This window comes from Bos grunniens, chromosome 4 (genome assembly GCF_055505025.1).
Source record: "Bos grunniens cultivar Pamir isolate PY7600 chromosome 4, Bosgru_T2T1.0, whole genome shotgun sequence".
NCBI lineage: Eukaryota > Metazoa > Chordata > Mammalia > Artiodactyla > Bovidae > Bos > Bos grunniens.
In genome coordinates, this window is record NC_141168.1 from 73,168,197 (window position 1) to 73,193,487 (window position 25,291).

The 25,291-nt window shown below is 45.5% G+C and overlaps 1 protein-coding gene and 1 long non-coding RNA gene across 6 annotated transcripts in view; one reads left to right on the forward strand and one right to left on the reverse strand.

Annotated features, from left to right (window-relative positions):
• Nucleotides 1-25,291, forward strand: part of LOC147374370 (uncharacterized) — a 103,002-nt gene that overhangs the window by 4,879 nt on the left and 72,832 nt on the right. For 3 of the 5 annotated variants that reach the window (XR_015162686.1, XR_015162687.1, XR_015162685.1), the window contains exons 2-4: nucleotides 13,843-14,040; nucleotides 16,186-16,330; nucleotides 20,042-20,150. This is a non-coding gene — a long non-coding RNA (uncharacterized LOC147374370). The remainder of the gene's footprint in view (nucleotides 1-13,842; nucleotides 14,041-16,185; nucleotides 16,331-20,041; nucleotides 20,151-25,291) is intronic. The other 2 variants (XR_015162689.1, XR_015162688.1) reach the window with 1 other exon arrangement.
• The window catches only part of CDHR3 (cadherin related family member 3), a 68,728-nt gene continuing 51,552 nt past the window's right edge, over nucleotides 8,116-25,291 (reverse strand). Inside the window, exons 10-19 of the mRNA XM_086396914.1 lie at nucleotides 25,143-25,245; nucleotides 23,924-24,022; nucleotides 22,252-22,478; nucleotides 20,108-20,279; nucleotides 18,320-18,570; nucleotides 16,164-16,345; nucleotides 14,061-14,074; nucleotides 12,552-12,583; nucleotides 10,859-10,907; nucleotides 8,116-9,122 (exon numbers count right to left, since the gene is read on the reverse strand). Coding sequence (XP_086253040.1) covers nucleotides 8,818-9,122; nucleotides 10,859-10,907; nucleotides 12,552-12,583; nucleotides 14,061-14,074; nucleotides 16,164-16,345; nucleotides 18,320-18,570; nucleotides 20,108-20,279; nucleotides 22,252-22,478; nucleotides 23,924-24,022; nucleotides 25,143-25,245 — 1,434 coding nt within the window. The 3' untranslated portion in view covers nucleotides 8,116-8,817. The remainder of the gene's footprint in view (nucleotides 9,123-10,858; nucleotides 10,908-12,551; nucleotides 12,584-14,060; nucleotides 14,075-16,163; nucleotides 16,346-18,319; nucleotides 18,571-20,107; nucleotides 20,280-22,251; nucleotides 22,479-23,923; nucleotides 24,023-25,142; nucleotides 25,246-25,291) is intronic.

Consider the following 25,291-nt stretch of genomic DNA (forward strand, 5'->3'; position numbering starts at 1 on the left):
TGGAGTTGGCCACTCCCTCCTTCAGGTTTGGTAGGGCTGTCCTGGTTTCCAGCAACCACACTGCTGTTGTGGATTTCTGTGGGTGGCCACAGGACAGAATCCTGACTGTGGGAGCCCTGTGGCTGCTCTTTGCAGGGCCTGCAGCCTCATACTCTGAAAAGCTTGGAGGAGGTTTTAAAGAGAGGACCCAGTGTATTGGAGATGGTTTCTGGACCACTCAGAGGAAGCCAAGTGGCAAAAAGAGCCCCTGCTGACCAACATACATAACTGCTGCCCCTTCGCCTTGGGGAGGAGGAGGCTGTTTCTGAGTGAACCAGATCTTGATTTAACGTCTTTGGAAAGCACTTGAATACTCATAACCAAGATGAGACTGCTTTTGTTGAGCAGCTGACTGGTAGGGAATGTGTATAGAACAGAGCAAAGAATAGACCATGCCTTTCGCACAGCCCAAAGCTGCATGCGCTGGGCTTGCAGGGCTGCAGGAGGCCAGTGGCTATTTCAGATCCCAGCTCAAGCCAGATGGGAGAGGACGCTCTCAGAGCATGTCTGCTGGTCCAGAAGCTGGTAGTGATGCTGCCTGTGTAAGGGTTGATTTCTGCAGCTTGGGCTTTCAGGGAAGAAGAAGCCTTGGGCTTTCAGGGAAGAGATACTTGGTCAGAGGATCCGTCTGAGGGTTCAGTTATCTGACACCTTTCCACATCAGAACACAAATCAAAGGACATAACTGAGCCCTTCAGCATAGGCTCCGTGGAGGCACACCCAGGTTGGTGTCCTGGCTCTGTGACCTCTGGGCAAGGTCCCTTATCTCTCCACCCCTCAGCTTTCTCATTAAAATGCAGTTAACCAGGCTATCCTCAGAGTGCTATGAGGATTTGGAGTTCATGTAACTAGTGTACCGGAGAAGGCGATGGCACCCGACTCCAGTACTCTTGCCTGGCAAATCCCATGGACAGAGGAGCCTGGTGGGCTGCAGTCCATGGAGTCGCTAGGAGTCGGACACAACTGAGCAACTTCATTTTCACTTTTCACTTTCATGCTTTGGAGAAGGAAATAGCAATCCACTCCAGTGTTCTTGCCTGGAGAGTCCCAGGGACGGGGGAGCCTGGTGGGCTGCCGTCTGTGGGGTCGCACAGAGTCGGACACGAGTGAAGCGACTTAGCAGCAGCAGCAGCAGCAGCATTGTACCCAGCCCATGTTAGACACACAGTTGCAATCCAGAGGTTTGTCCAGACCTGTCTGCAGACGGCTCAGGTGCAGAGGAAGCTCAGTGAGGTCAACCAGCACTCCAGACCATGGGCTACCTCCTCATGCCAGACCTTGACAGTGTCTGGGAAGGGCCAACACTATCACATCCTGGGCCGACAGATGAGAGAAAACATTTTAAAACATTTGTCTATTTCAAAAGTTTGTGACAGCCTAGTGGATTGCTGGTGAGAAGGTAAAATAGTGCAAGTACTTTGAAAAAGAATGTCATGGATTTTCAAAAAGATCAATATAGAAATATCATATGACCTAGCATTTCCACTCCTAGGTATGTAACCGAGAGAAATTAAAGTGTGTCCATACAAGAACTTGTGCACTAACATCCAGTGCACATTATTCATAATAGCCACAAGGTGGAAATAACCCAAATATCCATCAGTTGATAAGTAGATAAATAAAATGTGGTATACTCATGCAACAGAACATTATTCAGCCATAAAAAGGAATAAAGCCCTGATATCTGCTACAACATAGATAATTCTTGAAAACACGCGAAGTGAAATAAGCCAGATAATACAAAAGGACATATATGATATGTTTTCTATTCATATGAAATAGCCATAGAGACAGACAGTAGGTTAGGGCTTGAAGAGTTAGATAGTGGTGATGGTTTCACAACTCTGTGAATATACTTGAAAACCACTGAATTTATTGGTATGTGAATTAAATCACAAAACCAATAAAAGTGTTACCAAATAAAAAAGACAGCTTAGCATATCATTTGGAGGGTGTTCTGACTGTGGAAGAACAGATGAGATGGGCAGGACAGGAAATGGAGGAGCTCTTGTGAGCCTCATCTATAAATTAGATTAACCAGCTTCCCTCCCTCGGCCACAGATTGTGTTTGGACCCTGCAGGAATCACAAGGCTTCTGAGTGCACTGGGGCCCCACATGGGCAGCGGGATGCTCTTGTCTAAGCACTGGGCCTGTCTCACTTAGCAGGCACCACACGGGAAAACTGCAAAGCTCACAAGCATGCTTAACACTTGCAAGGATCATGTTCTCCCAACCCCAAATCAGGACTGATAATTATGGTTCACGCTCACAGGAATGGTAGGAGATACCATTTTTAGTAGTGACTGTCTCCAAAAATCCCATCTTGAGGCTCCAGTTTTCTAGGACACACTCACCTCCCTATTTCCTTCTAAACTAATTTGCTAAGAATTTAGACTCTCTTGGAAGTCACAGGACACAGGTTTTTTGTTTTTGTTTTTGTTTTTTTGTACAACTCAGATCTCCTGGTAAAAGGCTTTTAATCACAACTGTATTTTTTCAGATTGTGAGCTAATCTAATGCATGGCTTGGATGAATAAGGTACCTGTGACCTTTTCCACAGCAGGGCACTGAGTTCCGATCGAGAAAACGCCATCCAAGTCTGTTTGCTCTGCTTCTATGAAGCCTGTTTGGAATCTTGACAGGACTCAGTTCAATGCATAGAAATACAGAGGGCTTCTCTCTCACAGTGTGCTTGTGTGTGTGTGTGCGCACACACACACACACACACACACACACCACCACCACCACCACAACCACCACCACCATCACCACTCCAGACAGCAATAACAGTAGATTTCACAGCCTGGTCAGGGGGCAGTTGCATTCAGGAAGCATTGTTTGGTGTTACGTGAAATAACTGTATTTGGAAGCTTCCACTGAGGGAGTGGCTAGACCCTGCAGGGGCACCTTTATTTAAGATGGGAATTGGCCCAGGAGAACTCAGGGCTTCTTTTGTAGCTGAAGCACTCCTTCCAAAAGGTTCTTCAAGGTTTCCATGTGCCCAACACCCTGAACCAAGCCACTGCCATCTCATACCTGGATTAATCCAAAAGCCACCTCATTGCCCCCTCTACTTCCACTCCTGCTCCCTGCCTCCCTCAAGTGAATTCTCAAATCAGCACTCTGAGAGATGATTTAAAACAGAAAATATGTTGCACCCCTAACCCTGCCATGTCTCCTCATCACATTCAGAGCAAAAGCCGAAGTCTTTACCATGGTTTACAAAGCCCTACATGATGAGCCTCTCATCCCTCACTGCCTCATCATACCCTCCACAGACCACACATACCCAACCCTACCTCCAGATACGCGCCCACTTTCCCACAGACACCTGTGCAAAGGCGTTTTCTCCGGTTCTTGTGTTCATCACTGTTCCTCCAGCTAATCCTCAACTTGGTTTTCCCTTTGCACTCTCTGCCTGGGGTGTCTTACCAGTTACCTGCATGACTCTGCCGGCTTCCACTACTTGCCTCTCACCTAACTGTGGGCCTTCCTTGACCACACTATTTAAAGCAGCCATGCCCACCCTTCATAACCCTGACCTTGTTCATAGTTCTCAATAGCTCTTACCACCATTAAAATATCATATATTTATACATAAAGGATATATCTACCTATGACATGTGCATACATATGAAATATGCATACATGTGATATATATGTACATGTGTATAACCTGTTTATCTATCATTTCTATGGAAATAAACAAAGGCTAACTATATGAGAAAAGCAAAGCATATTTATTTGTACCTTACTGCAGTAAGCAAGTCAGCCACCATCACTCTTGGCAGAGACTCAAAAGCAGGCAGAGGAATGGGAAAGCTTTGTAGTGGAACAAAGAGAAGGCTTGGGGTGCTCTGATTGGAGGCTGTCAGCCTGGGGAAGCTGTCGGTGGGCTCACTGGAGGGAGTACATCCTATGGTGTACATTTAGTTTTCTCTGGCTGGTCCTAAGTTAGAAGTGGAGATAAAAATTAGGGAAGATGACTGTTATCATGTCCTGGCCATTTGGGGCTGATATCCCAGGGACGGGGGAGCCTGGTGGGCTGCTGTCTATGGGGTCGCACAGAGTCGGACACGACTGAAGTGACTTAGCAGCAGCTACAGAACTTATTGTTTAGCTTCCTGGATTGTTACTAGAAACAGCCATTCAGCTTCCTGCAAGCCTGACTTATGGCAGGCTGGCTTCCCGGGCTGTTTACTGTAGATAAGGGGGTTGGTTTCCTAGGCAGGTTGCTGCAGGTTGTGTGGGCCCAAGTTCTATGTTTATATATGGTTGGGCCATCGTCCATTTTCATATTCAGTCTCTCATCCCTCACTAGAATGTTAACACTAGGAACATTGTTTTATTTACTGCTGTCTTCCCAGAGCCTAAAACAGTGCCTGGGACCTAATTGGCACTCAGTAACTATTTGTTGATCACCATCACGTTTGTGTAAATCTAGTTAGAGAAGATGTACTCTGCTACATGACTCAGGTTGGAAACCAGCCGTCACCTTGCTTAATTCTATCCGGTTCTACAAATGTTTGTTGAATAGTTGCCACGCCTCCGGAAGGCTCTATATTGGCTGCGGTTATTCACCCCAGGTGACACAGGACAAGCACTGGTTGAAAATTGATTGACAACCAAGATTCTGAATGCTTCAGCCTTCGCTCAACATTCTCTTCTCTCCCACTGCAGACTCACAGCTAGCTCTGAGAGTCCTTCAGCGTCCAGGTCATCCCTCACACTTTCAGAGACTGCTGTGGCCCCATCTGCTTTCTCCCATGCCCACTACCCACGAAACTCATTTATTTCACATTCAGTGCCAGCAGTCGGAGAAGGCAATAGCACCTCACTCCAGTACTCCCGTGGATGGAGGAGCCTGGAAGGCTGCAGTTCATGGGGTCGCTGAGGGTCAGACATGACTGAGCGACTTCACTTTTACTTTTCACTTTCATGCACTGGGGAAGGAAACAGCAACCCACTCCAGTGTTCTTGCCTGGAGAATCCCAGGGATGGGGGAGCCTGGTGGGCTGTGGGGTCGCACAGAGTCGGACACGACTGAAGTAACTTAGCAGCAGCAGCCAGCAGTGGCTGCTGTCTTTTCAAAGAACTGGTTATCGTCTCAGTTGTATTATTCCTTTGAGCAGGCGCCACATCTCACCTCCCATACACATAGTGGGGTCTCGGTGATCTGAGTCTACCCCCCATTCCCCACCCCATCCTGTGACTGACCTTTTCCCTGGCCTCAGAATACATCCATCCTCCACATAAGGAAGTCACACCTGACTCAGAGCTGCCATGCAGAGGTTATAAGCAGTATGCTGTTCAGATAACCCAAGACTGGGGCCCCTCCTTGGGCATCTCAAGTATTTTCTAATAAAGGCTTCCTATTAAATTTGGTTTTTTGGCCAAGCTGAGCAACATGCGGGATCTTAATTTCCTGACCAAGGATTGAACCCATGTCCCCTGCATTGGGAATGCGAAGTCTTAACCACTAGACCACCAGACAAGTCCCCACATTAATTTTTTTTTAATATTTAAGCAATTCTGAAATATATCCTCTTCCAAAAAGGAAATTCCAGACTTGGGTTAATTTATCTTTCAAATAGAACACTCAAGGAACCAAGAAACAGACCAGGATGGGAGTGCAAATAGAATCTTTGAGGATGGGTCACAGCAGGCTGCCTGTGGCCACAGCAGGCCGAGTGTAAGCTCCGAGAGGGCAGGGCCCTGGGGCTGCTGTGTGACAACGAGTCAGCACCAGGCACATAGTGTTTGCTCCGTAAACATTTACTGAATGGATGCAGGTGTAAACACACACGGTAAATTTGAAATCAGAAATGCCAAGTTTCAATAGCCATCATTTTCTAGATTCACTATTTGGTTGCTTTAATTTTCTCAGCCATTACAAAACACATTACACAAAAAGGCAAATGATAGATCTACAGACGTGAAGGGAAGTGAAGTCGTTCAGTTGTGTCTGACTCTTTGCAACCCCATCGACTGCAGCCTACCAGGCTTCTCCATCTATGGGATTTTCCAGGCTGGAGTGGGTTGCCATTTCCTTCTCCCTACAGACGTGAGAGAGGGCTATAAGGAGCGTAAGCCTCATTGCCCAGTTTTTCTTCACACGTGCTCTGAACAAAACGGGACAGCAATGCAGACCCCGCTTCCTACTGAACACGAGGGAAAGCTCCAACTTCAGAATTCACCATGGGCTTCCACATCCCTCAGTGGATCCCTCTGTGACCTGACCTCTGAACATGTTTGCTTTAATTTTTAATGACTCAGAATCAGGCAAGTCAACATTAGATACAATAAATTTATATGTGATTAAGTCCTTGGGAAAGAAATGTGAGAGAACTTTTACATGGTTCCCAATGGAGAAGGAAATGGCAACCCACTCCAGCGTTCTTGCCTGGAGGATCCCAGGGATGGAGGAGCCTGATGGGCTGCCGTCTATGGGGTCGCACAGAGTCAGACACGACTGACGCGACTCAGCAGCAGCAATGGTCCCTGGCTTGATTTTACTCAGGTAATTTATTTTTCAAACCTGGTTTAAATAATCTAGTCCTAGACCTGAGACTTCTGATTGCCCCTAATTGAATAGTCCAATATGCAAAAGAAAAAGGCAGTTTCTTTTGGCAGAAGTTTCCTGGTACTACTCCTGACCCATATCTTGGGCTCCTCAGTGTTCACATCTTGGGGCTTGGAAGACAAGTCTTCCTGCCCATCACCAGGGAGAGAAATGACTCTTCAAGCAGACCCTGGGCTTCGAGAGGTCCCTCCCTGTGCCTAACTTAAATCTCTCTTTCTGTCCAAGAAGCACGATCCCCGCCTGCCCTGTCATCTCAGGAGAAGGGAGAACAGCTGTTTGCCACCCTCCTTTTAATCATCCTTAATGGGCTCGTAAACAGTTATCAGGCACCCCCTTCAGCCTTTTCGGAGCTTCATTTTACTTACATTGAGGCTGAGAGCTTCTGAGGAAGGCCTTTTACTCGGGGCCCCACAGACTTGCCGAGTCTTAAATGGGTAATCAGCCACTTCACCCACTTTAACCTCCACAAATGAGCAGCTCTGCCTTCTTTGCAAAATTTAAACCTATTCAAGGGAGTTCCCTGGCAACCAACCCTTATTAATAAATCACACTTGCTCTAGGCCAGGACGGGGCATTTTCTAAATGTTTCTTTTTCTTGAGAAGTCACACCAACGACAGCAGGCACACAATAAACAGTGCAGCTGCTCCCTCCCAAGTTCTGCATTTGCAAGATGGATCCTGGCTGCCTCGTACAGGCCATCCTGGGCCTGGGAGAGTTCTCATCTGTTACCCCAACCGGGAAAGTGGGTACTGCTCCAGTGGACTCTCATCTAGTCCTTTCCTGTGGTCACAGCAGCTAAGGAGCAGAACATGGAGCGAAGGTGAGGATTATTCGGCCTCTACCAGGCACACACTGAAAATTTCCATTTTCTGTTCCATCACAGGGAGGCTTTATGTTTGGATCATTGCTTGTGCCCACGGTGAATGTCTCAACTGTATGAATGGCTAGGGCTTCCCGTTGTGTCTCTACTCAGTCCTGTGGTCTCCCTCAAGAGGAGGTAGAGAAATAGCTGGGCAGGTAGGTTGCAGGGTTGATGTTGTTTTAGCTTTGCAAAAAAGAGTGGCTTTATTTCAAGAGGAATTTTCACCAGGGTGACTAAAATGAAAAGGACTGACGACACCAAGTGTTGACCAAGGAGGAAAGCAATCAGAGCCCTCCATCATTGCCGGTGGAATTGTAAACTGGGGCCACCAACTTGAGACTCCTCAGATTCCAGCAATGGCTCTGGCCATCCCACTCCTAGGAATAGGCTCAGAAGAAACAAGTGTTTGTGCTACCAAAAGATGTGGAAAAGGAAGTTCACTGTGCTGTAATCTATAATAGTTAAAAAAAAAAAAACAAAAAACAAAAAAAAACTGGGAGCAGCCACCTAAATGTGGGATGGATAAATGACATGTGGTAGATTCCCTCAATGGGATAAGATATACAGTGAAGAGATGGATGGTTACACACAGACATGATGCTTAGTAAAAGGAGCCAGACACAAAAGAGTGTGTTCTGTGTAATCCCATTTATAGGAAATTCCAAAAAGGCAAAAGTAATTTATGACAATAAAGACCCAAATAGTGGTTGCCTCTGGCAGGAGTCTACATGGTATCAAGCTGAGTGCCTTAGATCTGTGCGTCTTATTGCTTTATCAGTTTTACCTTAATGAGAAGAAATTAAAGGTATCTAGTGTGTTTTCTTCTTTCCAGATGAACAACTTATTATTTATTCATCCTTTTTTCCCCACTGCTCTGCCTCTTTAGAAAAAGATTAGAGGTGATTTACAATGGTGTTGAACTGTATTTATCAGTGAAGAAATCTGGGAGACACCAAAATTAAGGCAGGGAAAAAAAAATGTGGAACCAGATGGGAGGGTAGCCCTCAGAATTTAGGCAGCAGGTCTCCTGCACTTCCCGAGGGTGAATGGAATGGAATGCGGCTTCCTAGAGTCAATACGAAGAAGAAACACAAGTCCACATTCAAGTTAACAGTCCAGCTGATCAGAGGCACAGATGATTGAGCAAAACCACTCCTGGGCCATCTCAGAAAAAGGCAACTCTGGGATCAAACCCATTTCTGTTTAAAGTTTGTCAAACACTCCTTCTGGGACCCTGGATCCCCTACATTTTCTGCCTCCCACTCTGCCCTTGAAGAATGTAAGGTGAAGCGGCATCCAGACAGTCAAGTTCGCTCGCTGCATTGCCTAGTTCACTTCTCTGGGTGCCGTTTGGGGGATGCCCCTCTCGTGAAGGCTGAGTTTCTGTTCTTTGGGGTGCTCGGCATGCTGTCCTGGCTCCTGGGCCCCAGGCCTGCATCCTCAGCCTGGACTTTGATGCTCAGACCATCTCTTTCCTTGTCAGTGCTCCTTGGTGTCCTGGTCCCTTTCTGAGGGACAGGTCTTCTTGGAGCAGCTCCCTGGGGGCTGGACTCTTTCCATTTTGGCATTTGGGTTAAGGAGTCTTTCCACTTTCTGGCTCCAGTTTTTGAGTTGAATTCATATATTGCCCCAGTAACTAGGGAGAAAAAGAAATACACAACCAATATATAAACAAAGGAATCCAAGTGCTTCTCTGCTTCCCCCCTCCACTCAGCTCTCATCTCACCCCCAGCTAGAAAGAAGGAAAGTAGGCTTGTGAAAAACACAGACAAGCTTCAACAGCCTGCCCTTTCCAAGAGCTGAGCTACGTGGCTCTGACCACTCGGGTTGCAGATCTCAATGCTTCCCTAGAAAGAAAGGTTTAAGAGAGTCTCTTCCCCAGTGGCTCAGATGGTAAAGAATCTGCCTGCAGTACAGGAGACCTGGGTTCTATTCCTGGGTCGGGAAAATCCCCTAGAGAAGGACATGGCAAGCCCCTCCAGTATTCTTGCCTGGAGAATCCCATGGACAGAGGAGCCTGGTGGGCTACAGTCCATGAGGTTGCAAAGAGTCAGGCAGGACTGAGCAATTACCACATTCACACTTTCACAAGGTCACCTCAGTGGCAGGACTAGAGGCCACAGAAGTCTGGAACTCGATGGGAGCTTCCGATAAATTAGGTCTGTTTTCTCATGGAGTTACCCATTACGTTCTGATTTGTTTGTTTAAAAAGACCCCCTGAATCCCTGCTATAAGCAGGAACCCACCAAATAAGAAAAGAAACTTTGATTTTTATTTACGTTATGTTAGCAGAGATTTACAGACACAGACCCACAAATCTGGCCTCTTTTGAGATGATGCAAGGGAGCCATTTTTATCATGTCGGTGCCAGCAGACGCTAATTGGTGTTTGTTCACATTAGTCTAGTTGGCTCATTTCTTCCTTTTTCCTTCTCTCAAAAACACAGACGCAGAAGAACAGCCTCGGCCCTTCCTGGCTTTTGCCCCAGAAGATCTAGTTTCCAGCGTGCCCCTGCTCCTGCAGCACGAGTGGCCTCTTAGGCAGAGGATCCCACCAGCACTTATGCTAATGTGGGCACATTATGGTAACAAGTACCTAATAATAGAGGGAAATTTAATTCCAGCAGCAGCAGCAGCCTCCCCTGGAGAGGAGCCATCCTCCTTCCGAGGAGGACCGAGCTGAGCCGTTCACATGTGAGGGTGGCAGGAAGCCAACACACTTGCCTCCCGAATTTGGTTTCCTTCCCTTTATTCACGTCTATAATTGAGCCTTTGTAAGTGAAGGGATGTGTGTAAAGGAGCTAAATTTGGAGCTGATTTCATGGGGGTGATGAGAGCTCTGGAGGCCAGCTTTACCTTATGTTCATCTTGCCGACCAAGAAGAAATTCTTGGCCCTGATCAAGGGGAAAAAGAAGCCAAGCTTGCCATTTCTCCATATCTCTCATTACCAACAGGATGGTGTTAGAAGCATTCAGAAAGGATAGGAGGAGTGGGGAAGAGGGTGGGGGGAGATGGAGTCCCAGTAAGCAGAAAAAAAAAAGTGGGTTATTGAATTCACAAATTCCCTGAGTTGGTTTGTGATTCAGGAAAAGGAGGCTAGACAGAGGCATGGTCCTTGACGGGGAGCCTCTAGGTAGAAATCTTCTGAGGCCTCACACGTGAGATCATATGCTTGAGAATCAGCCAGCCAGCTCTGCTTTGAGCTGATCTCATGTTATAGGGAAGCCTGGAAGGGTCAGCATTGTGTAGGCACCACAACCAAGTGGATTGACAGACTTGAGTGAAGAGCAGGACATCGGACAGGGTCCTCCATGATTCTATCAGCCTGGAATATGAAGAGCCCACTGATAGGCAGCACTGCCATGTAATTACCTGGGTCTGTGGCTTCTCCATCAAAGACTGTGTTCATCTGGATTGTTTCCTAAGGAAAAGAGACAGTTTCAAGCACAGCTCTACACTCTTCCTCCCAGGCGAGACTGCTCTTCCTTATAGCCCAGATTCCTCACCCAGGGCCTACCTGACATTTATTTATTCCATAGGTGCTGTGCTAGGTGCAGGGGACACAGCGGTGAAGAGGCAGGGGGGTTACTGCTTGCAGTCAAGCAGGAGCCTTTGACAAAGAGGCATTGCAATATACAGTGAGGAAGACTATGATGAGAGAATATAGGATACTATGGGGTCGTTGGGCAGGGGGTGGGAAGAAGCCATTTAATGCAGACTTGGGGGTAGGAAAGCATCCTGAGTAAATTCTATCTAAGCTGCATAGAAGGAAGAGCAGAAATGCCATGCAACACTGGCCAAGGTCAACATCATCCAAGATCTGCCAGGCAGATGTTATACTCAGGACAGGCACAGAGCTGAGGCCAGTGCAACGCTGCATCTGGGGCTGGCCTGCCTCACCTAAGCCTAGGGCTCCAGGCCTTTTTCTTCCCCAGATCTGTACTCTGTGCTGCCCCCCAGGATCTGACCTCTGCCCATAGAAACACCCCCACCCCTCACATAGTGCCCTTCCATGATGCCACTCTTCAGCAGGCTCACGAGGATGGTGTTTGGAGTTTAGTGGGCCTTCCACTCCTGTTTTCATCACATAAGCCATTACCTACTCACTTGCCCACAACTCCCTGCTGTGAAAAGAGAAGGAATGGCTTTCATCCATTTGATCTGCTCAGAAGCTTCACTTTTTACAGTCTTGGGAATTGATTTATTTAATCGATGAATTTCATTGTACATAGTTCTCAGTCTCTGTGTGGCATCACAATAAGATCCAGGAGACAGGGGATCACCTCTTCCTTCTGTTTGTACACAGACTGGTACTTATAAGCAGCACTTCCTCCTCGTCCCACATATCATTTCCCAAACTCATGGGTCTTGGGTCATAACAGAATCCTATTATCAGGGGCTGGGGAAACCTGGAGTGGTCACCTTCAAAATCTGTCACTTCCCATGGGGTGCATCAGATCAGTGAAATAAAAACAAAGAGGTCAGGTGAAGAGGCAAATCCCCAGCTATCCTGTAATGCTTTGCCTTTACATGAAGTCGTCACAGTTTTCACAATATTTCCCCACCTGTTATCTCATTCCACCAATGAGGAATCTAAAGCTTAAAGAGGCTGAGGGATCCCCAAGGTCAAGGTCACATGGCCAAGCAGAGAGAGCCATTCCCAACCCCATACACTACTCTTTTTCTGTCACTTTTCCCACAAGGTTGTGGAAAAGCAAAGCAAAACTAAATCCTACTGAAGGCTGTAGCACCAGTTCTGGTCTTTAAGTTCCTCCCCACCTCCCCCAGCTCACTCTCCTGGAGAAGTGGTGTGGATAATAAACACCACTATTCAATATTTATGAAATCCAGTTCTTCTGCAAATATATCAGCAGACAAGTTCAGTGGAGGGAACAAATTCTATCAGGAGCTCGTCACACAGCAATCAGTTCCAGTGGCCACGTATAGGCATCTCCCTGAATGATAAACACTTCCACGGGGCTGTGGCAGGGCTGCCTGGGAGGAGGATGCGAGCCTACCACCCCACCCTCCCCCCACCAGGTATCCAGGGGTCAGCTGTCCTTACCACCATGACCTCTCTCTTTGTGTTCTTCATTTCTGCAGGGAAGAGGACAGAAGTTAAGCTTCTTGGACACTAAATTGACCTTAAAATTCTACCTCCACCATGAGACCTCATCTTCTCTGAGTTTAGTATTGCAGGCACAGCAAAGAATTTTCTGTCTCTAGACATGTTTGTCGACAGCCTTCCATCTTCTCAGAAACACACACACATCATACACAATTAAAACAATTTAAAAATTCTTTTTCCATGTTATTGTTATTACTAGAAATTAGCTTTTAAATGGCTTTGTACGTGCATGCTAAGTCGCTTTAGTTGTGTCTGACTCTTTGCGACCCTATGGACTGTAGCCAGCCAGGCTCCTTTGTCCATGAGACTTTCCAGGCAGGAATACTGGAGTGGGTTGCCATGCCTTTCTCCTGGGGATCTTCCCAATCGAGGGATCAAACCCAGGTCTACTGCATTGCAGGCAGATTCTTTACCGTCTGAGCCACCAGGGCAGCCTAGTGCCACTGGGAAGCTCAAAATGGCTTTATAGGTAAATAAGAAATGTGAAGTTGCTACATTGGTTGTGTGAGGATTCTTTGCATCCTTATGCCCCTTTAAAAAAGTAACTAGGATGAGAGCTTATGGAAACTCTCGTTTATTACAACGATCTCATTTGATATGATCACTAACTACTGCAGTCGAATTTCTAACCCTGTTAGACACCCCTTGTGCATGTCAGATGCATGCACCAATGGCTGGCGTGGTCAGAACAACCGCTTATCAAAAACACTCTTTCCAGGTCTTTGCCCATCCCTCCCCATAGCTTGGATTCTCCCTGAGGCCACAGCTTTGGTGGCAGTGGTGACCTCTCCTCAGATGGACCTTGCTCTATTCACCAATGCCCTGAAATCACTCAGGTCTCCCAGCGCATCTGACTGTACCCAGCCCTCATTTCTAACTAGCCTGACCTAAATAACATGAGAAAATGACCAAATCCATTACACTCTGAGAATAAAGTATCATTTATCCATAAAAAAAAAGAGACATTGGTCTAATACAGAGCACTAGTTGTCCCCTCCGTGTGTGGCAGTGCATAGATTCTGTGTTTAACCCACAGAGAATTCTTCATTCCTGACCTGCTTGGTGGGGAACAGACCTTTAGATGCTGATGTTGAACTGACGGGAGGAGACTCAGTAAGGAACAGGCAGGACCAAGTGAGAGATCTGAGTGGGCCAAAGGCCCCTTGCAGCCCGTCCTGCCCTCCCCTCCCTCCAGCTGCGTGTGACCTCTGTTTCATTTCATCCACAGATGATGTGGCAGAAAACCACCAAGACAGGACTGTGCCCTGATTTTCCACTAAGTTGGAGTGCTTTTATATATTAGATTGGCTGAAAAGTTCGTTTGGTTTTTTCCACAAGATGTTAGAGAAAGAACCTGATTGAACTTTTTGGCCAACCCAAGAGTACAACAGAGCCAGCAAAAAAACAACAAGAGCAGCAAACAAAGGTAACTGACATCATACGTACCTACTTTCTTCACCCTGTGAGGGGAGAAAGGGTGGACAAGAATTAACCCGAGAGCATTCTGCCCTGGTTTACACTTGACAACATGGAAGCCTTTGGGCAACTATGTCCCCCAGGATTCAGAGTCTGATTAAGAGAAGGACCAGGGCTGGGGACTAAAGTGAAGACTGGACTCCCAGCCCTGCTTCATCACTATTGGGTTGGGACTAAGGAGGTTCTGAGAACTTGATGAGCTTGAAAACTACTGCTTTCTAGAACTTCAGGGACTCTATTTCCTCTGACACACTGAGGGAGGGCCATGACCACCCCCATCAGACGGCCGGGCCATTCTTCCTGGCTGGGCTTCTTCCCCAGCAGCCATCTGACCAGAAGGGGTGGCTCACCCTGGGAAGGTTCAGTGACTAGGAGTTAAATTTTGGCTTTCTGTAACATGAAGAGCTGGACGCTTGATGTTAATACCCTTCCGTAACAATCTTGAATTCTGTAGTTCTGTGACCTTAATTTTATTCTTTGTTACTGGACAAATGTTGGTTGCCTTATGATACAACAAATTGCCAGAGAGGCCAGGTCTGAATCTGAATCACCAGCTAGTTTTTCCTTTTTTTAAGTCAACCTTGTTGAAAACAATATTTCAAATGTAAATGAAAGCAACCAGGTTCAAGGTGCACATTTAACCATAAATTGCATGTGAGTTGCAGTGTCTACGGGATTACCTCCTTTAAGAACTTCTGCCCAAATCCCATTGCAGAGCACCACCATTCTTACAAGCTTAAGCATCACTCTTTTGGAGCCAGTTTTTTTTTTTCCTCAAATCAATTTGTGAGTACAGTCCAAATAAAAATGCCTTTTTTAATTTCAGCAGATGCTCAGGGATTTCTTACCTTGAAGTCAAGGTTGCCAATAGCAACGAATGTCCCCAATAAATATGGCAAAATGCAATGCACATCTTTATGCTAATACCTTATACTTTTATCCAGTCTTTCATCCATAGACTTAAAATTATTTGACAGTACTAGTTAATCTTCAAAATACCTTTAAAAGATGCATGTATCTTATCACCCCTTCTTTTTGCCAGTGAGAAATTCCAAAATTGGAGGTTCCAATACCACAAGATACTTGAGTGTAGAGCTAAACTTGGAATCTGAAGTCCTGTACTCACTGGGACTCAGCCATGAAAAATCATGCAACAAGATTTTAAAAACGTGTGTATTATGCATTTACTCGACATCAGGAACAGTGCTAAGTGCTTCCTTTGCATTTGCTCATTTAATTGTTTGGTTTTCAAATAAAGAAATTGAGATTCACAGAGGTTGTCATTGCTTAAAACCATGTACCCAGAAAATGGTAGAGCCAAGATTTGAACCCTAGCCTTATCTGACTCCAAAGCACAGGCTGAGAAACCCTCGTGTTCTCATTGTAAGAGCTACTGAGACTCAAGAAACTGACTCTGGAGAATCTTATAACAATTCAATGCTTTCTGCACTTCACTCTAGTACCTCCCTTTAGCTGGTAATAGACACTCTGTAGAGCATCACTGAAAGAGGCATATTAGTGAGCAGGTGAGGATCCAAGGGAGAAGAAGCTGACCTGCGTTTACAGCCCTCGAGAGGGAGGGATCAGGGCCATGTGCAAAAGAAAAATGATTATTTAGTCACACCAAAGCCCAGTTGAGTCACTGGAGCCAAAAGCTTAATTCCCTTATTAGTTTCTCATGCTTCTAATTCCATCCCATTCTTTAAATATTCCACAAATAACAGCACAGCATATTCCACTGCTACTCATGACTGGCCTTGTTTTTGAAGCTTTTATCCAGGGCAAGGTTACCAAGAAGTTGAAACCCCAATTTCACTGAGAACACATCAAGGACAGGCAGGTGCCAGGGAAAAGCAAAGGAAGGGTTTTCAGGTCTGGTTTGGTGAAGGAGGTCCACCAGGACAAGGAGAGCTGGATGCCTTCCCTATATCTCTGTTTGCTTCCTTCATTCCAGACACGCTCTCTACCCTGTGGAGAAATCTGAACTGTCTACCTTTTCTTCTCCAGACATCACCAGAACCAGTGTCCTCTGAAAGGAAATGATGGGAGGAACCCAGCCCACTGGCAACTTACAGAGTTTTCTTGTGCTTTTCAGTCTTGCAGGGACAGTGTCTGTGGATGGCTTTGGCCAGCAGGACGATCATGGACACCAGGAGACCCAGAAGCAACATGGAGCCCAAAGTGATGACAAAAGGCACATACCAGGCAGATGGAGAATACACGTTCTTCCTCAGGATCTGGTAGGTGATCCTTGGCTTGAATGATAGAAGCAGGAGAGTGAGTGGGGGCTGGTGGTGTCTTTGACTTCAGCACCCTCTCATGTTGGGTGGCTGAGTGTTCATTCTGCTCTTTGTTCTTGCTCTAAATATCTGATATCTGTGTGCTCATCATTCTAGCTGCTTTAACCCATCACCTTATTTATAGTCTTGCCATACATCATCCAAGGAAATGGCAACCCACTTCAGTATTCTTGCCTGGAAAATCCTATGTACAGAGGAGCCTGGAGGGCTACAGTCCATGGGGTCGCTGGAGTCAAACATGACTTAGCAACTAAACCACCATACATCATCCATTAGACCAAAGCCCAGAAAATGTAGGGAACTGGGAAGCAACTCTAGGCTTAATTTCATTCACTCTCTTCCCCTTTCCCAAAGATAAAAATTCCATTGGCATTTTTTTCCCTCCCAAATAATGGCATAATCTAGGGACTAATATAGCCATTGTCTTTCACTGGAAAGGCATGAGCCATGAAAGTTGTTTTTTTGTTTTTTTTTAAATACTTTGTAGGCTTCTCAGTGTTCACTCACTACCAGCTGCATTGCCAGCTGAGCAGGCTGTTATCACAGTGAGACCTCAAGTTCAGTGTTTGCTTCCCAGAGAGGGAGACAGATAACAAACAAGTTATAGAGATTTCCAGATGGGGGATGTCACAACTGGGTTGTGTAATAAGTCCCAGAAAGATGGCGGCTCCTTATTCAGAGGCACCAACTGGCTCCTACCATCACTGAAAGCCCTTGAGGACACCTAATGCCTCCATTCATTGGAAGGAGAGGAGAGGAACGTTGAGCAGCTCTTGGTAAGACTTGGAGAAGCAGAATTTGAACACCTATCATAGGTTGCTTTCTGAGGTTCTGATTCCTTCTGTGTACTCCAATTGTGGGGCTGCTTGCCAGGGGCACAACTTTTACTAGGAGCAGGAGGAAAGGGGACAAAAGAGTCTGTATGAATAGAAGCCAGTTGATCAAGGAGTCAGGGGTGATAATCCTCTTGTCAGATTCTAAGACTCTCCCCTCCTTTATTACACTGATTCTATTGTGGCACCTGCTTATTTTCTTCCTACTGTTTAGGACAATTTGTAATTAGTTTATTAATTTGCATCCCTGCTTGTAATCTGTCTCCCCCTCTAAATCAGAGGTGCTCAAACTTTGGTGCAATCTAAAGGCTTATTGAAAACACAGATTTCTGGACTCCATCTGCAGAGTTTCTCATCCAGTATACCTGGGGATGTGAAATTCCAGGTTTCAGCATTCTTCCCTGGAGGTCATAGTGATGATCATGGTCAGGAGAGGTATAACTTTAATGTTCTGGGGTGGGCTGAAGAATCTGGTCTTCTAATAAATTTTCAGGTGATGGTGATATTGCTAGTCTGGGGACTACACTCAGAACCACTGACCTCTACTCGTAATATAAGCTCCACGAAAGCAGAGATCATTTTTTACTTATTTACCTAAGTGCTTGCTTGATAATATAGGTATTATCGTATCTACAGATTGAATGAATGGAATTTTTTTGGGGTCGGGGTGGGGAGTAGAGTACAGTTTGGCAAATAATGACTCTTCAAAAGAAGTAGAGAAGGGCATCTGGCAGCTTAGCCGCTCTCGTGGACAATGATTCGCAATGGCTCTTAGGAGCAAGCAGAGGGGCTTGTGAAGGCAGCATGTCCATGAATATCAGCTCCTTTGTCACAGGACTCTGGATGGTCAATACCTGATCTTTCACAAGTCTGCATAAATTAGGAAAAGTTAATGGTGCTCTAAGCCCAAGGTCTCACCCGGATCTTTTTCTACCACCCAGTGACTAATCCTATCCAATCCATGGTTGGTGGTCCTGTCAGTATCCTAACACTTCATGTCTTTTCAGTCCATCCCATATTTCTCCTAGGTCAGAGGGCCCCACCAGTATCAATCACAGGGGATGTATCTGAGAAGTCCAGCTCCCAGAGCCCTTACCTTGGGAGTTGTGGTGATAATCGTGGTTGGGTGAGGAATGACACTAATACTCAGTGTCACGGTCCCGGTTTCAACAAGAGCCCCAGCTCTCTTCCTGCCGGACAGCAAGTTGTCATCGGTTATGTAGACAAGCAGTTTGTAGTTCCAGATCTTATCTAGCCCACTAGCATAGTCAAAGCGAGTCGCCAGGATCAGGCTTGTAACATTGGACCCAGCGTTGGGAGAGAAAGTGAAATGACTGTTGATGTTGCCTAAATGAGATTTGAAAGGATTTGGGGAAAAGGAAGAAAAGAGCATGAGAAATAAAGGTTTAAAAAAAAAAAACCCATCCAGTCTTTTTCCTTAAACATCCACACTGCAGATGTAGGTTGTTTCTGATGTACTAGGGTGGGGTCAATAACAGAATATGATCCTTAACTGCTCCAGAGATTTCACGAGTGAAATCTGGTTGTGCTGCTCACAACCAGCGTGGCTGCAGTGAAAACAAGAGCAGAAAAGGGCACCGGCACATGTATCTCAGGAGAATGGCCGCCGTGCTGCTGAGTGTCAGGCAGAAACCTAATAGTCCTGGTGCGGTCAGTGACACTGTCAGCATTCGTTTAGTAACCATGTGTAACTCATGCTCAGACCAATCAGTGGGCAGCAAGAAGGAAGGGGGCACGGTCCCTAGCCATAGGCCAAATTCACTCCACGCTTTTCATGGAACGTGGCTGGTCACACCAGTGACAGATGACCCTGGAGTCCCCAAAAGGAAGGTACCGCCTGCTCAGGCAGGGACTGCAGTCCCCATATCTGCCTCCCTCCACCCTCCCTTGGTGGGGGCCGCAGGCTCACAGTTTCAGGAGCCCAGAGCAGAGAGGCTGCCCCTCCCAAGCAGCCCTTGCTCATTCCTCCGGTGGCTCCAGACTCGTTACCGACTGAAAACCAGTAAATGGAGCAAGGGATGATGCAGTTGTTACTCCCTTAGCAGCGAAGTGCCCCGTTGTAAAGACCTGGAGGGTTCTCAGTATGGATTATTTCTATCTCTGGCAGTTGCAGTTGCTGTCTCCAGGCAGGCTCTGCCCCTGGTGACACAGCCTGCTCGAGAGGCTTCCTGCTGCTTGAGTTCCTGCTCTGCCAGGGCTCAGCGGGTGGCCGAGCTGGATTTTTACTCTCTCACGTGAAATTGCTCTGCTTGTTTGGGTTTAAATCTCTGGCCCCAGCACTTCATTAGATGAGCTATTTTGGTCTCATTTCCATTGAGGGGTGCTCTTTTTTCTCTCTCCCACAATGGTATATTTTTAAAGAGAGAAAATGAATGGAGCAGAAGAGAATTCCTGAGGACACGTTTCAAAATGCATTTAATCTATTTCATCTATTATTATCCAGAGAGAGGTTTGGGATCCCCTGCCCCCACTACAAGCTTGCAGCAAAAGAGCTGGGGGAGGAGTTGAACTAAAATATTTTTTTAACTACACTAATCTGATTCATGAATCACGCAACAGGCTGGGAATAGGAGGGTGTGGAGTCACCATCAAAGGGATTCACCTTTCCTTGGGCCTTTGGGCAGCTAAGTATGGGAGTCTGGGAAGAATTAGGTGAGAAGGGGGAACCAAGGAGGAAAGAGGGGTTCCAGAACCATTAGACCCCTCATCCCTGCTTTCCTCATTCAAGACAGCCTACCCTTCACACGGTGCCAGATCAGTATGTGAACTCTGACTCCCACCCCTTCTACCTAAACAGCTGCTGCAGCCTCCAACACCAGGAGCCCTCAGCAAGGATCCAGGAACACTGACATCAATATCATACCTGCGCCAATGGAGTAACGAAAAGACCTAGGGCTGGAATCAAGGTCAGTACATGTGAGCTTGAAGTTGTGAATATTTGTGCCAACTTTCAGATCCACTGGGATGGCCAGGAAATATGAGTTTGGGGTACAAATTGGTTTTTCATCATTTTCTTCAATGATGTTCACAGTAACCTAGAGCAGCAAGAAAGTGGCCTTGTGAAGTAGTTATCATTTAGTCCTTACTGTGTGCCAGGCACTGGGCTGTGTGCTTTTTGTGAATTAGTGAGGTTTAACCTCATCCAAGATAGATAATATGATTATTCCAACTTTATAGATGGGGCAACTGAGGCTTAGGGAGATTAGGTAATTGACCTAAGGCTATTCATTCAGTTGGTGAGTGGTGGAACTGGGATTTGAACTCAGGTCTACCTTACTCCAAGTCCTGTGTTATTAACTTTATCATGTATGTGTATGTGTACATGCATGTGTGATAATATACATAATAATGTATTTCCACAGCCCTCACACACATGCATCTAGACACATGCACTCATCCCCAGATGATGCTGAGTTGTTTTTTCAGTAACAATGATGGATCTGTGGTGACCCTCCTATGCTTCCTTGCTTGCTGCCTCTCTGAGTTGGAAGTTCTATCTTTAACTTTGGAAGATAAAGCAATGGCTCTCAACACTGGTTCCACTTGTCTGGCCCGCTCCAAACCAAATGAATTAGACTCTCTGGAAGTTGGTGCCCAGGCACCAACTGTTTTTTACGTTCCCCAGCTGATTCTAACACGCAATCAGGGTTGAGAACCACTGGGATAGAAGGAGGCAACCCGGCTTAGCCAGGCTCTCATCTGTAACCCAGGCTATCAGCACCACACTGAGCTGGTGGTGCTGGCAGGCCACAAGCAGGGGCCAGCCTGTTCTCTTTCATCACCATCTTTTATGCCTGGTGAATTGGAATATGGACTGGGATGCCTGCCAGCACAGAACATTGAATGTCAGCCCTGAAAGGGACTTATGTGATCATCACCCTTTTTAAAAGCTTATGAATTTTTGAGTCGTATTCATTCTACCTTTGAAATTTGGGGATTTCAGTTATTCCTGAGCCTGGCAATAAATTGAAATGTTCTCTCTAGTTAGCTCCCAAAGTGGACTCCATTCATTCCTCTCAAAAACCCAACCTAACAAACACAACAATTACCTTCAACTAAGCACATCTTTTCCTTAGCTAGCAACGCTGAGCCTCACACATCGTTAAAAACATTGTCCCACTAATTCAAAGCAAGTCATCAGAGGAACTAGACTATTCAGGCATTGGGTTATGAGGTGATTCTCCAGGTGAGAGAGAGAAATCAAGGTACAAAGATAAGCATTGCTCAGACCCCTTTGGAAAATTGGGATCAAAGTTGAGAAATGAACTCTGCCTCCTGACTCTGAACCAGTCATTCTCTCTATCACATAGGGATGCCTGCTGCTAGCTGAGTTCATTTTGCCTTATGCTTTTTCACTTTATTAACAAAAAAGACCAAGAAATATTTCCCTCTTTGTGGCCCTCATATTATCCTCAAATAGTCCTAAACACTGTTAGCACAGATCACTTAAACCCAGGCTCCTCAAAGTATGGCTGTGGACTAGCTGCATAGGTACTGCTTGGAAGCATGTCAGAAATATAGGTTCTCAGGCCCTACTCAGACCTCCTGACTCAGAAATGCATGTAACCAGATTCTCAACATCAGGGATGGCAAAGCAATATAGCCCCATGTCTAGCCAGATAGTTTTTTTAAGACCTAGCTCACCTGCTGTGATGGGGATAGGGTAGGAATAGGGGAAAACTTTGAATACTTGGGGGTGATGCACAGCACCAGCCCACCACAAAAGCAAGGGGAGATTTAAGAGCAACAGAAGGAAGCTTGTCCCCCAGGGCAGCCTTCCATCTCAGTGCTTCTCGCAGTACACACAAACGTGGGCTTAGAGATGTCAGTCTTTATTTCCTGGCACTCCTGTGTGTGTCTGATTGTGCTGAGTGGGATACCATTAGCCATTTCCTGCAGGAGGTGCCCTTTTAAGATTCTTTCTTGCTACAGCCACACCTGGAGGGTGCCAGGGAGACCCAAAGTCAACCACTTGGGCACGTGTGAATGCACCACAACCCCACTCACAGTGACTGAGCTGCTGTCCTCGCTGTTGGTGGCCTGGATTCTGAGAATATAGACAGGGATTGTTTCATAGTCTGCTTTAGTCACCAGCTGGAGTTCTCCCGTTTGGGGATTAATCCAAAATATATTTGGGTACTGCTGGCTGGCCCCTCCAGCAGAGATGGAGTATGTGATGCGGCTCTGGGGGAAGTCTTTATCTGTCGCTTGCACTCGTCCAACCTGGGTTCTAGCTGGAAGAATAAAGTACCTGTGATTACTCCTGAGAATAATATCTGAGATTAGTCCTGCTTCGGGGGTGAGAGGAGGAACCAGGAGCAGACATTCTCAGTGCCATGGGCCAACAGACTTTTGGAGGCCTCTTTGCTGTTCAAACTCTGTGTGTTTTACATCTTCAATTCTATTACATTCAAATTACGTTAATGACACCCACTAGGAAACTGGCCATGTGATCCAAGCAATACTGTGAAGTGTAAAAGACAATTCATGCCTTTATATAGACTCCAAGTATGCCAATTATTATATGATCATAACACTGGAAAGAACATCCTCCCATATACATCTTTTTGCAGCAGTGTTGTCTTTTTTATTTTTCAGATTTTTCTCTAATGAGCCTGGGGTGCTCTTATAAGCAAAATAAAAACTAATTTTTAAGGGTTTCGCCACAGGATGATTAGGATATTTTTGATTTTTAAATCCTGTTGCATTTGGCTTATTTTACAAGTCTTGTTGGTGGGGCTGCTTGAATCCTGTCTTGCTTGTTTTGTAGAAGTTCTTCCTCATAAATTACACTCCTCAAGGGCAGAATTTGCTTTTATTCAAATACATAGGCTGGCACTATGTGCTTGACTCAAAACAGGTGATTAACAATTGTATCAGGATCTATAAATTCATAAAAAGCCCATTCCTGTTGCATTTGTTATTCACTGGGTAAGGCATAAGGAACTAAAAGCATTTTCTTGAGACCTGCTGTTTGTGTTTTGTTTAAAATGTAATGTCAGGAAATGGAGCTCATCATAAAGAGAGAGAATGAAATGAAGAAGAGATGATTTTAGAGGCAGAGTTTTGGGTTTGTTTGGTTTTTAGTACAGAAGTAGCCACAGTCAAAGGCTGTAATAAACTCTGATTATTGTAGAGTTAACAGTGTTCTCTTCAAACTGGGAGAGACAGGGAGAAACTCAGCCTGATTGGAAGGAGCCTGCAGAAATCGAGGAGTCCTAAAGGGTGGGAAAAAGAGGCCTCCAGGGAATCCTGTGATGGAGAGAGAAAGCATCTTTATTTTGTTTGTAAATGAGAGAAATCTAGAAATGGGAAGCCTTCTATTTTTAAATCTCAATTCTGAGTGAGCTGGATAAAAATCACAATGGAGACCAAGGGAAAACTTGGGCTGCAAAAAGAGAGGATTAGCAGAATCAGGCACCCAGACAAAGAGGCAATCAGGGGGTTCAGAGAAATGCAGTTTAGTCAACAGTTTTTAAAATCTAGATTTCACTTGAAGGGCTCCTCCACAGTGAGGACAATTTAAAAAGAAGTAAGAGATGCAGTAAACAGGAATCAGCGGTGATTTGCTGTGCATAATACCACCAGGGCCTCTGGCAGGGAGCCGCCCTCCGCCCAAGTGCCTCCATATGAACGGGTCCCTCAAGGGCCCTGCAGTCCTGTCTTGTAGGTTACTTACGTGGGCTCAGTTCTGACACGGCAAATGCATAGGACGGACTATCAAAGACAAGAGGAAACTCATTTTCTGGGCTTGTTAAGATATAAATGTAGATGTTATCTGTAAGTGGAAATAGGAAAAACATTAAATCACAATACAGGCATCCCTCGATCTGTTGCACTTTATTGTAGTTTGCAGATAACTGCATTTTTTGCAAATTGAAGATTGTGGCAACCCTGTGTCAAGCAAGTTGAAAAATATGGCACTATTTTTCCAACAGCATTTGCTCACTTTTGTGTCTGTGTCACATTTTGGTGTTTCTTGCAGTATTTCAAACTTCTTTGTCATTATTATATTGTTATGGTAATCTGTGATCAATTGACTTTGATGTTACCATTGCAAAAAGATTATGACTCACTAAAGGTTCAGGTGATGGTTAGCATTTTTAAACAATAAAGTGTTTTTAATTAAAGTATGTTCATTACTTAAAATTTTTTATTATTATTATTTTGGCTGTGCCATGCAGCTTATGGGATCTCAGTTCCCCAACTAGGGGTCAAACTCATGCCCCCTGGATTGGAGGTGCAGAGTCTTAACCATCTGACCCCCAGGGAAACCCCTGTACAGTATTTTTTCAGACGTAAAGCTATTGCACACTTAACACACTACAGCATAGTGTAAATATAACTTTTATATGCACTGGGAAACCAAAAAAATTCATGTGACCCACTCTATTGCTTTGTGCCAGGTCAAAGAGTTTGAACGGGAACTTGACAACTATGAGGAGACACAGATATGGGGCTTTAAGTAAGGAAGTAATATGATGACATTTGTGTTTCCTGAAAATCACTGTCAGAAATGTGATGGGTGCATTGGAAATGGGCAAGACTAAAGGTGGGCAGAATGACTCTTAAAGACTCTTAGCATGGTAAGTCAGCTAAGAAGGGGAGGTTCTGCATTAGAGCAGTACTAGTAGGGTGGGGCTGGGGTACAGTGGAGGGGGAGGCACCGGGTCTTTGAGATTTTAGTAGGTGACACAGAAGAAAGGATTTGGAGACTGATTAACTGTTCTTGGAGAAGGACAAGAGGAGACTGGTCTGACTCTCAAGAGTTGGGGGTGTTGGAAGTCTCCTTTTGAATACAAATACATCCCCAGCCCAGGACTGAGCATGGTCTAGCACAGTTTAGTCACTGCAATTTAAGGAAGATGCTTTATGAAATAAGTCAAAATGATACTTGCTTTTATAGTAAGGAGCAGCAACATCCTGTACCTGAATTATCATGGTGTATTTATTGCCAGCTGCTAGATTACTTGGATTTTCATAATCTAGATCACCAATCAACTAGATTAAAACAGAGAGATCGGTTTACACAGAATAAACAATCCTT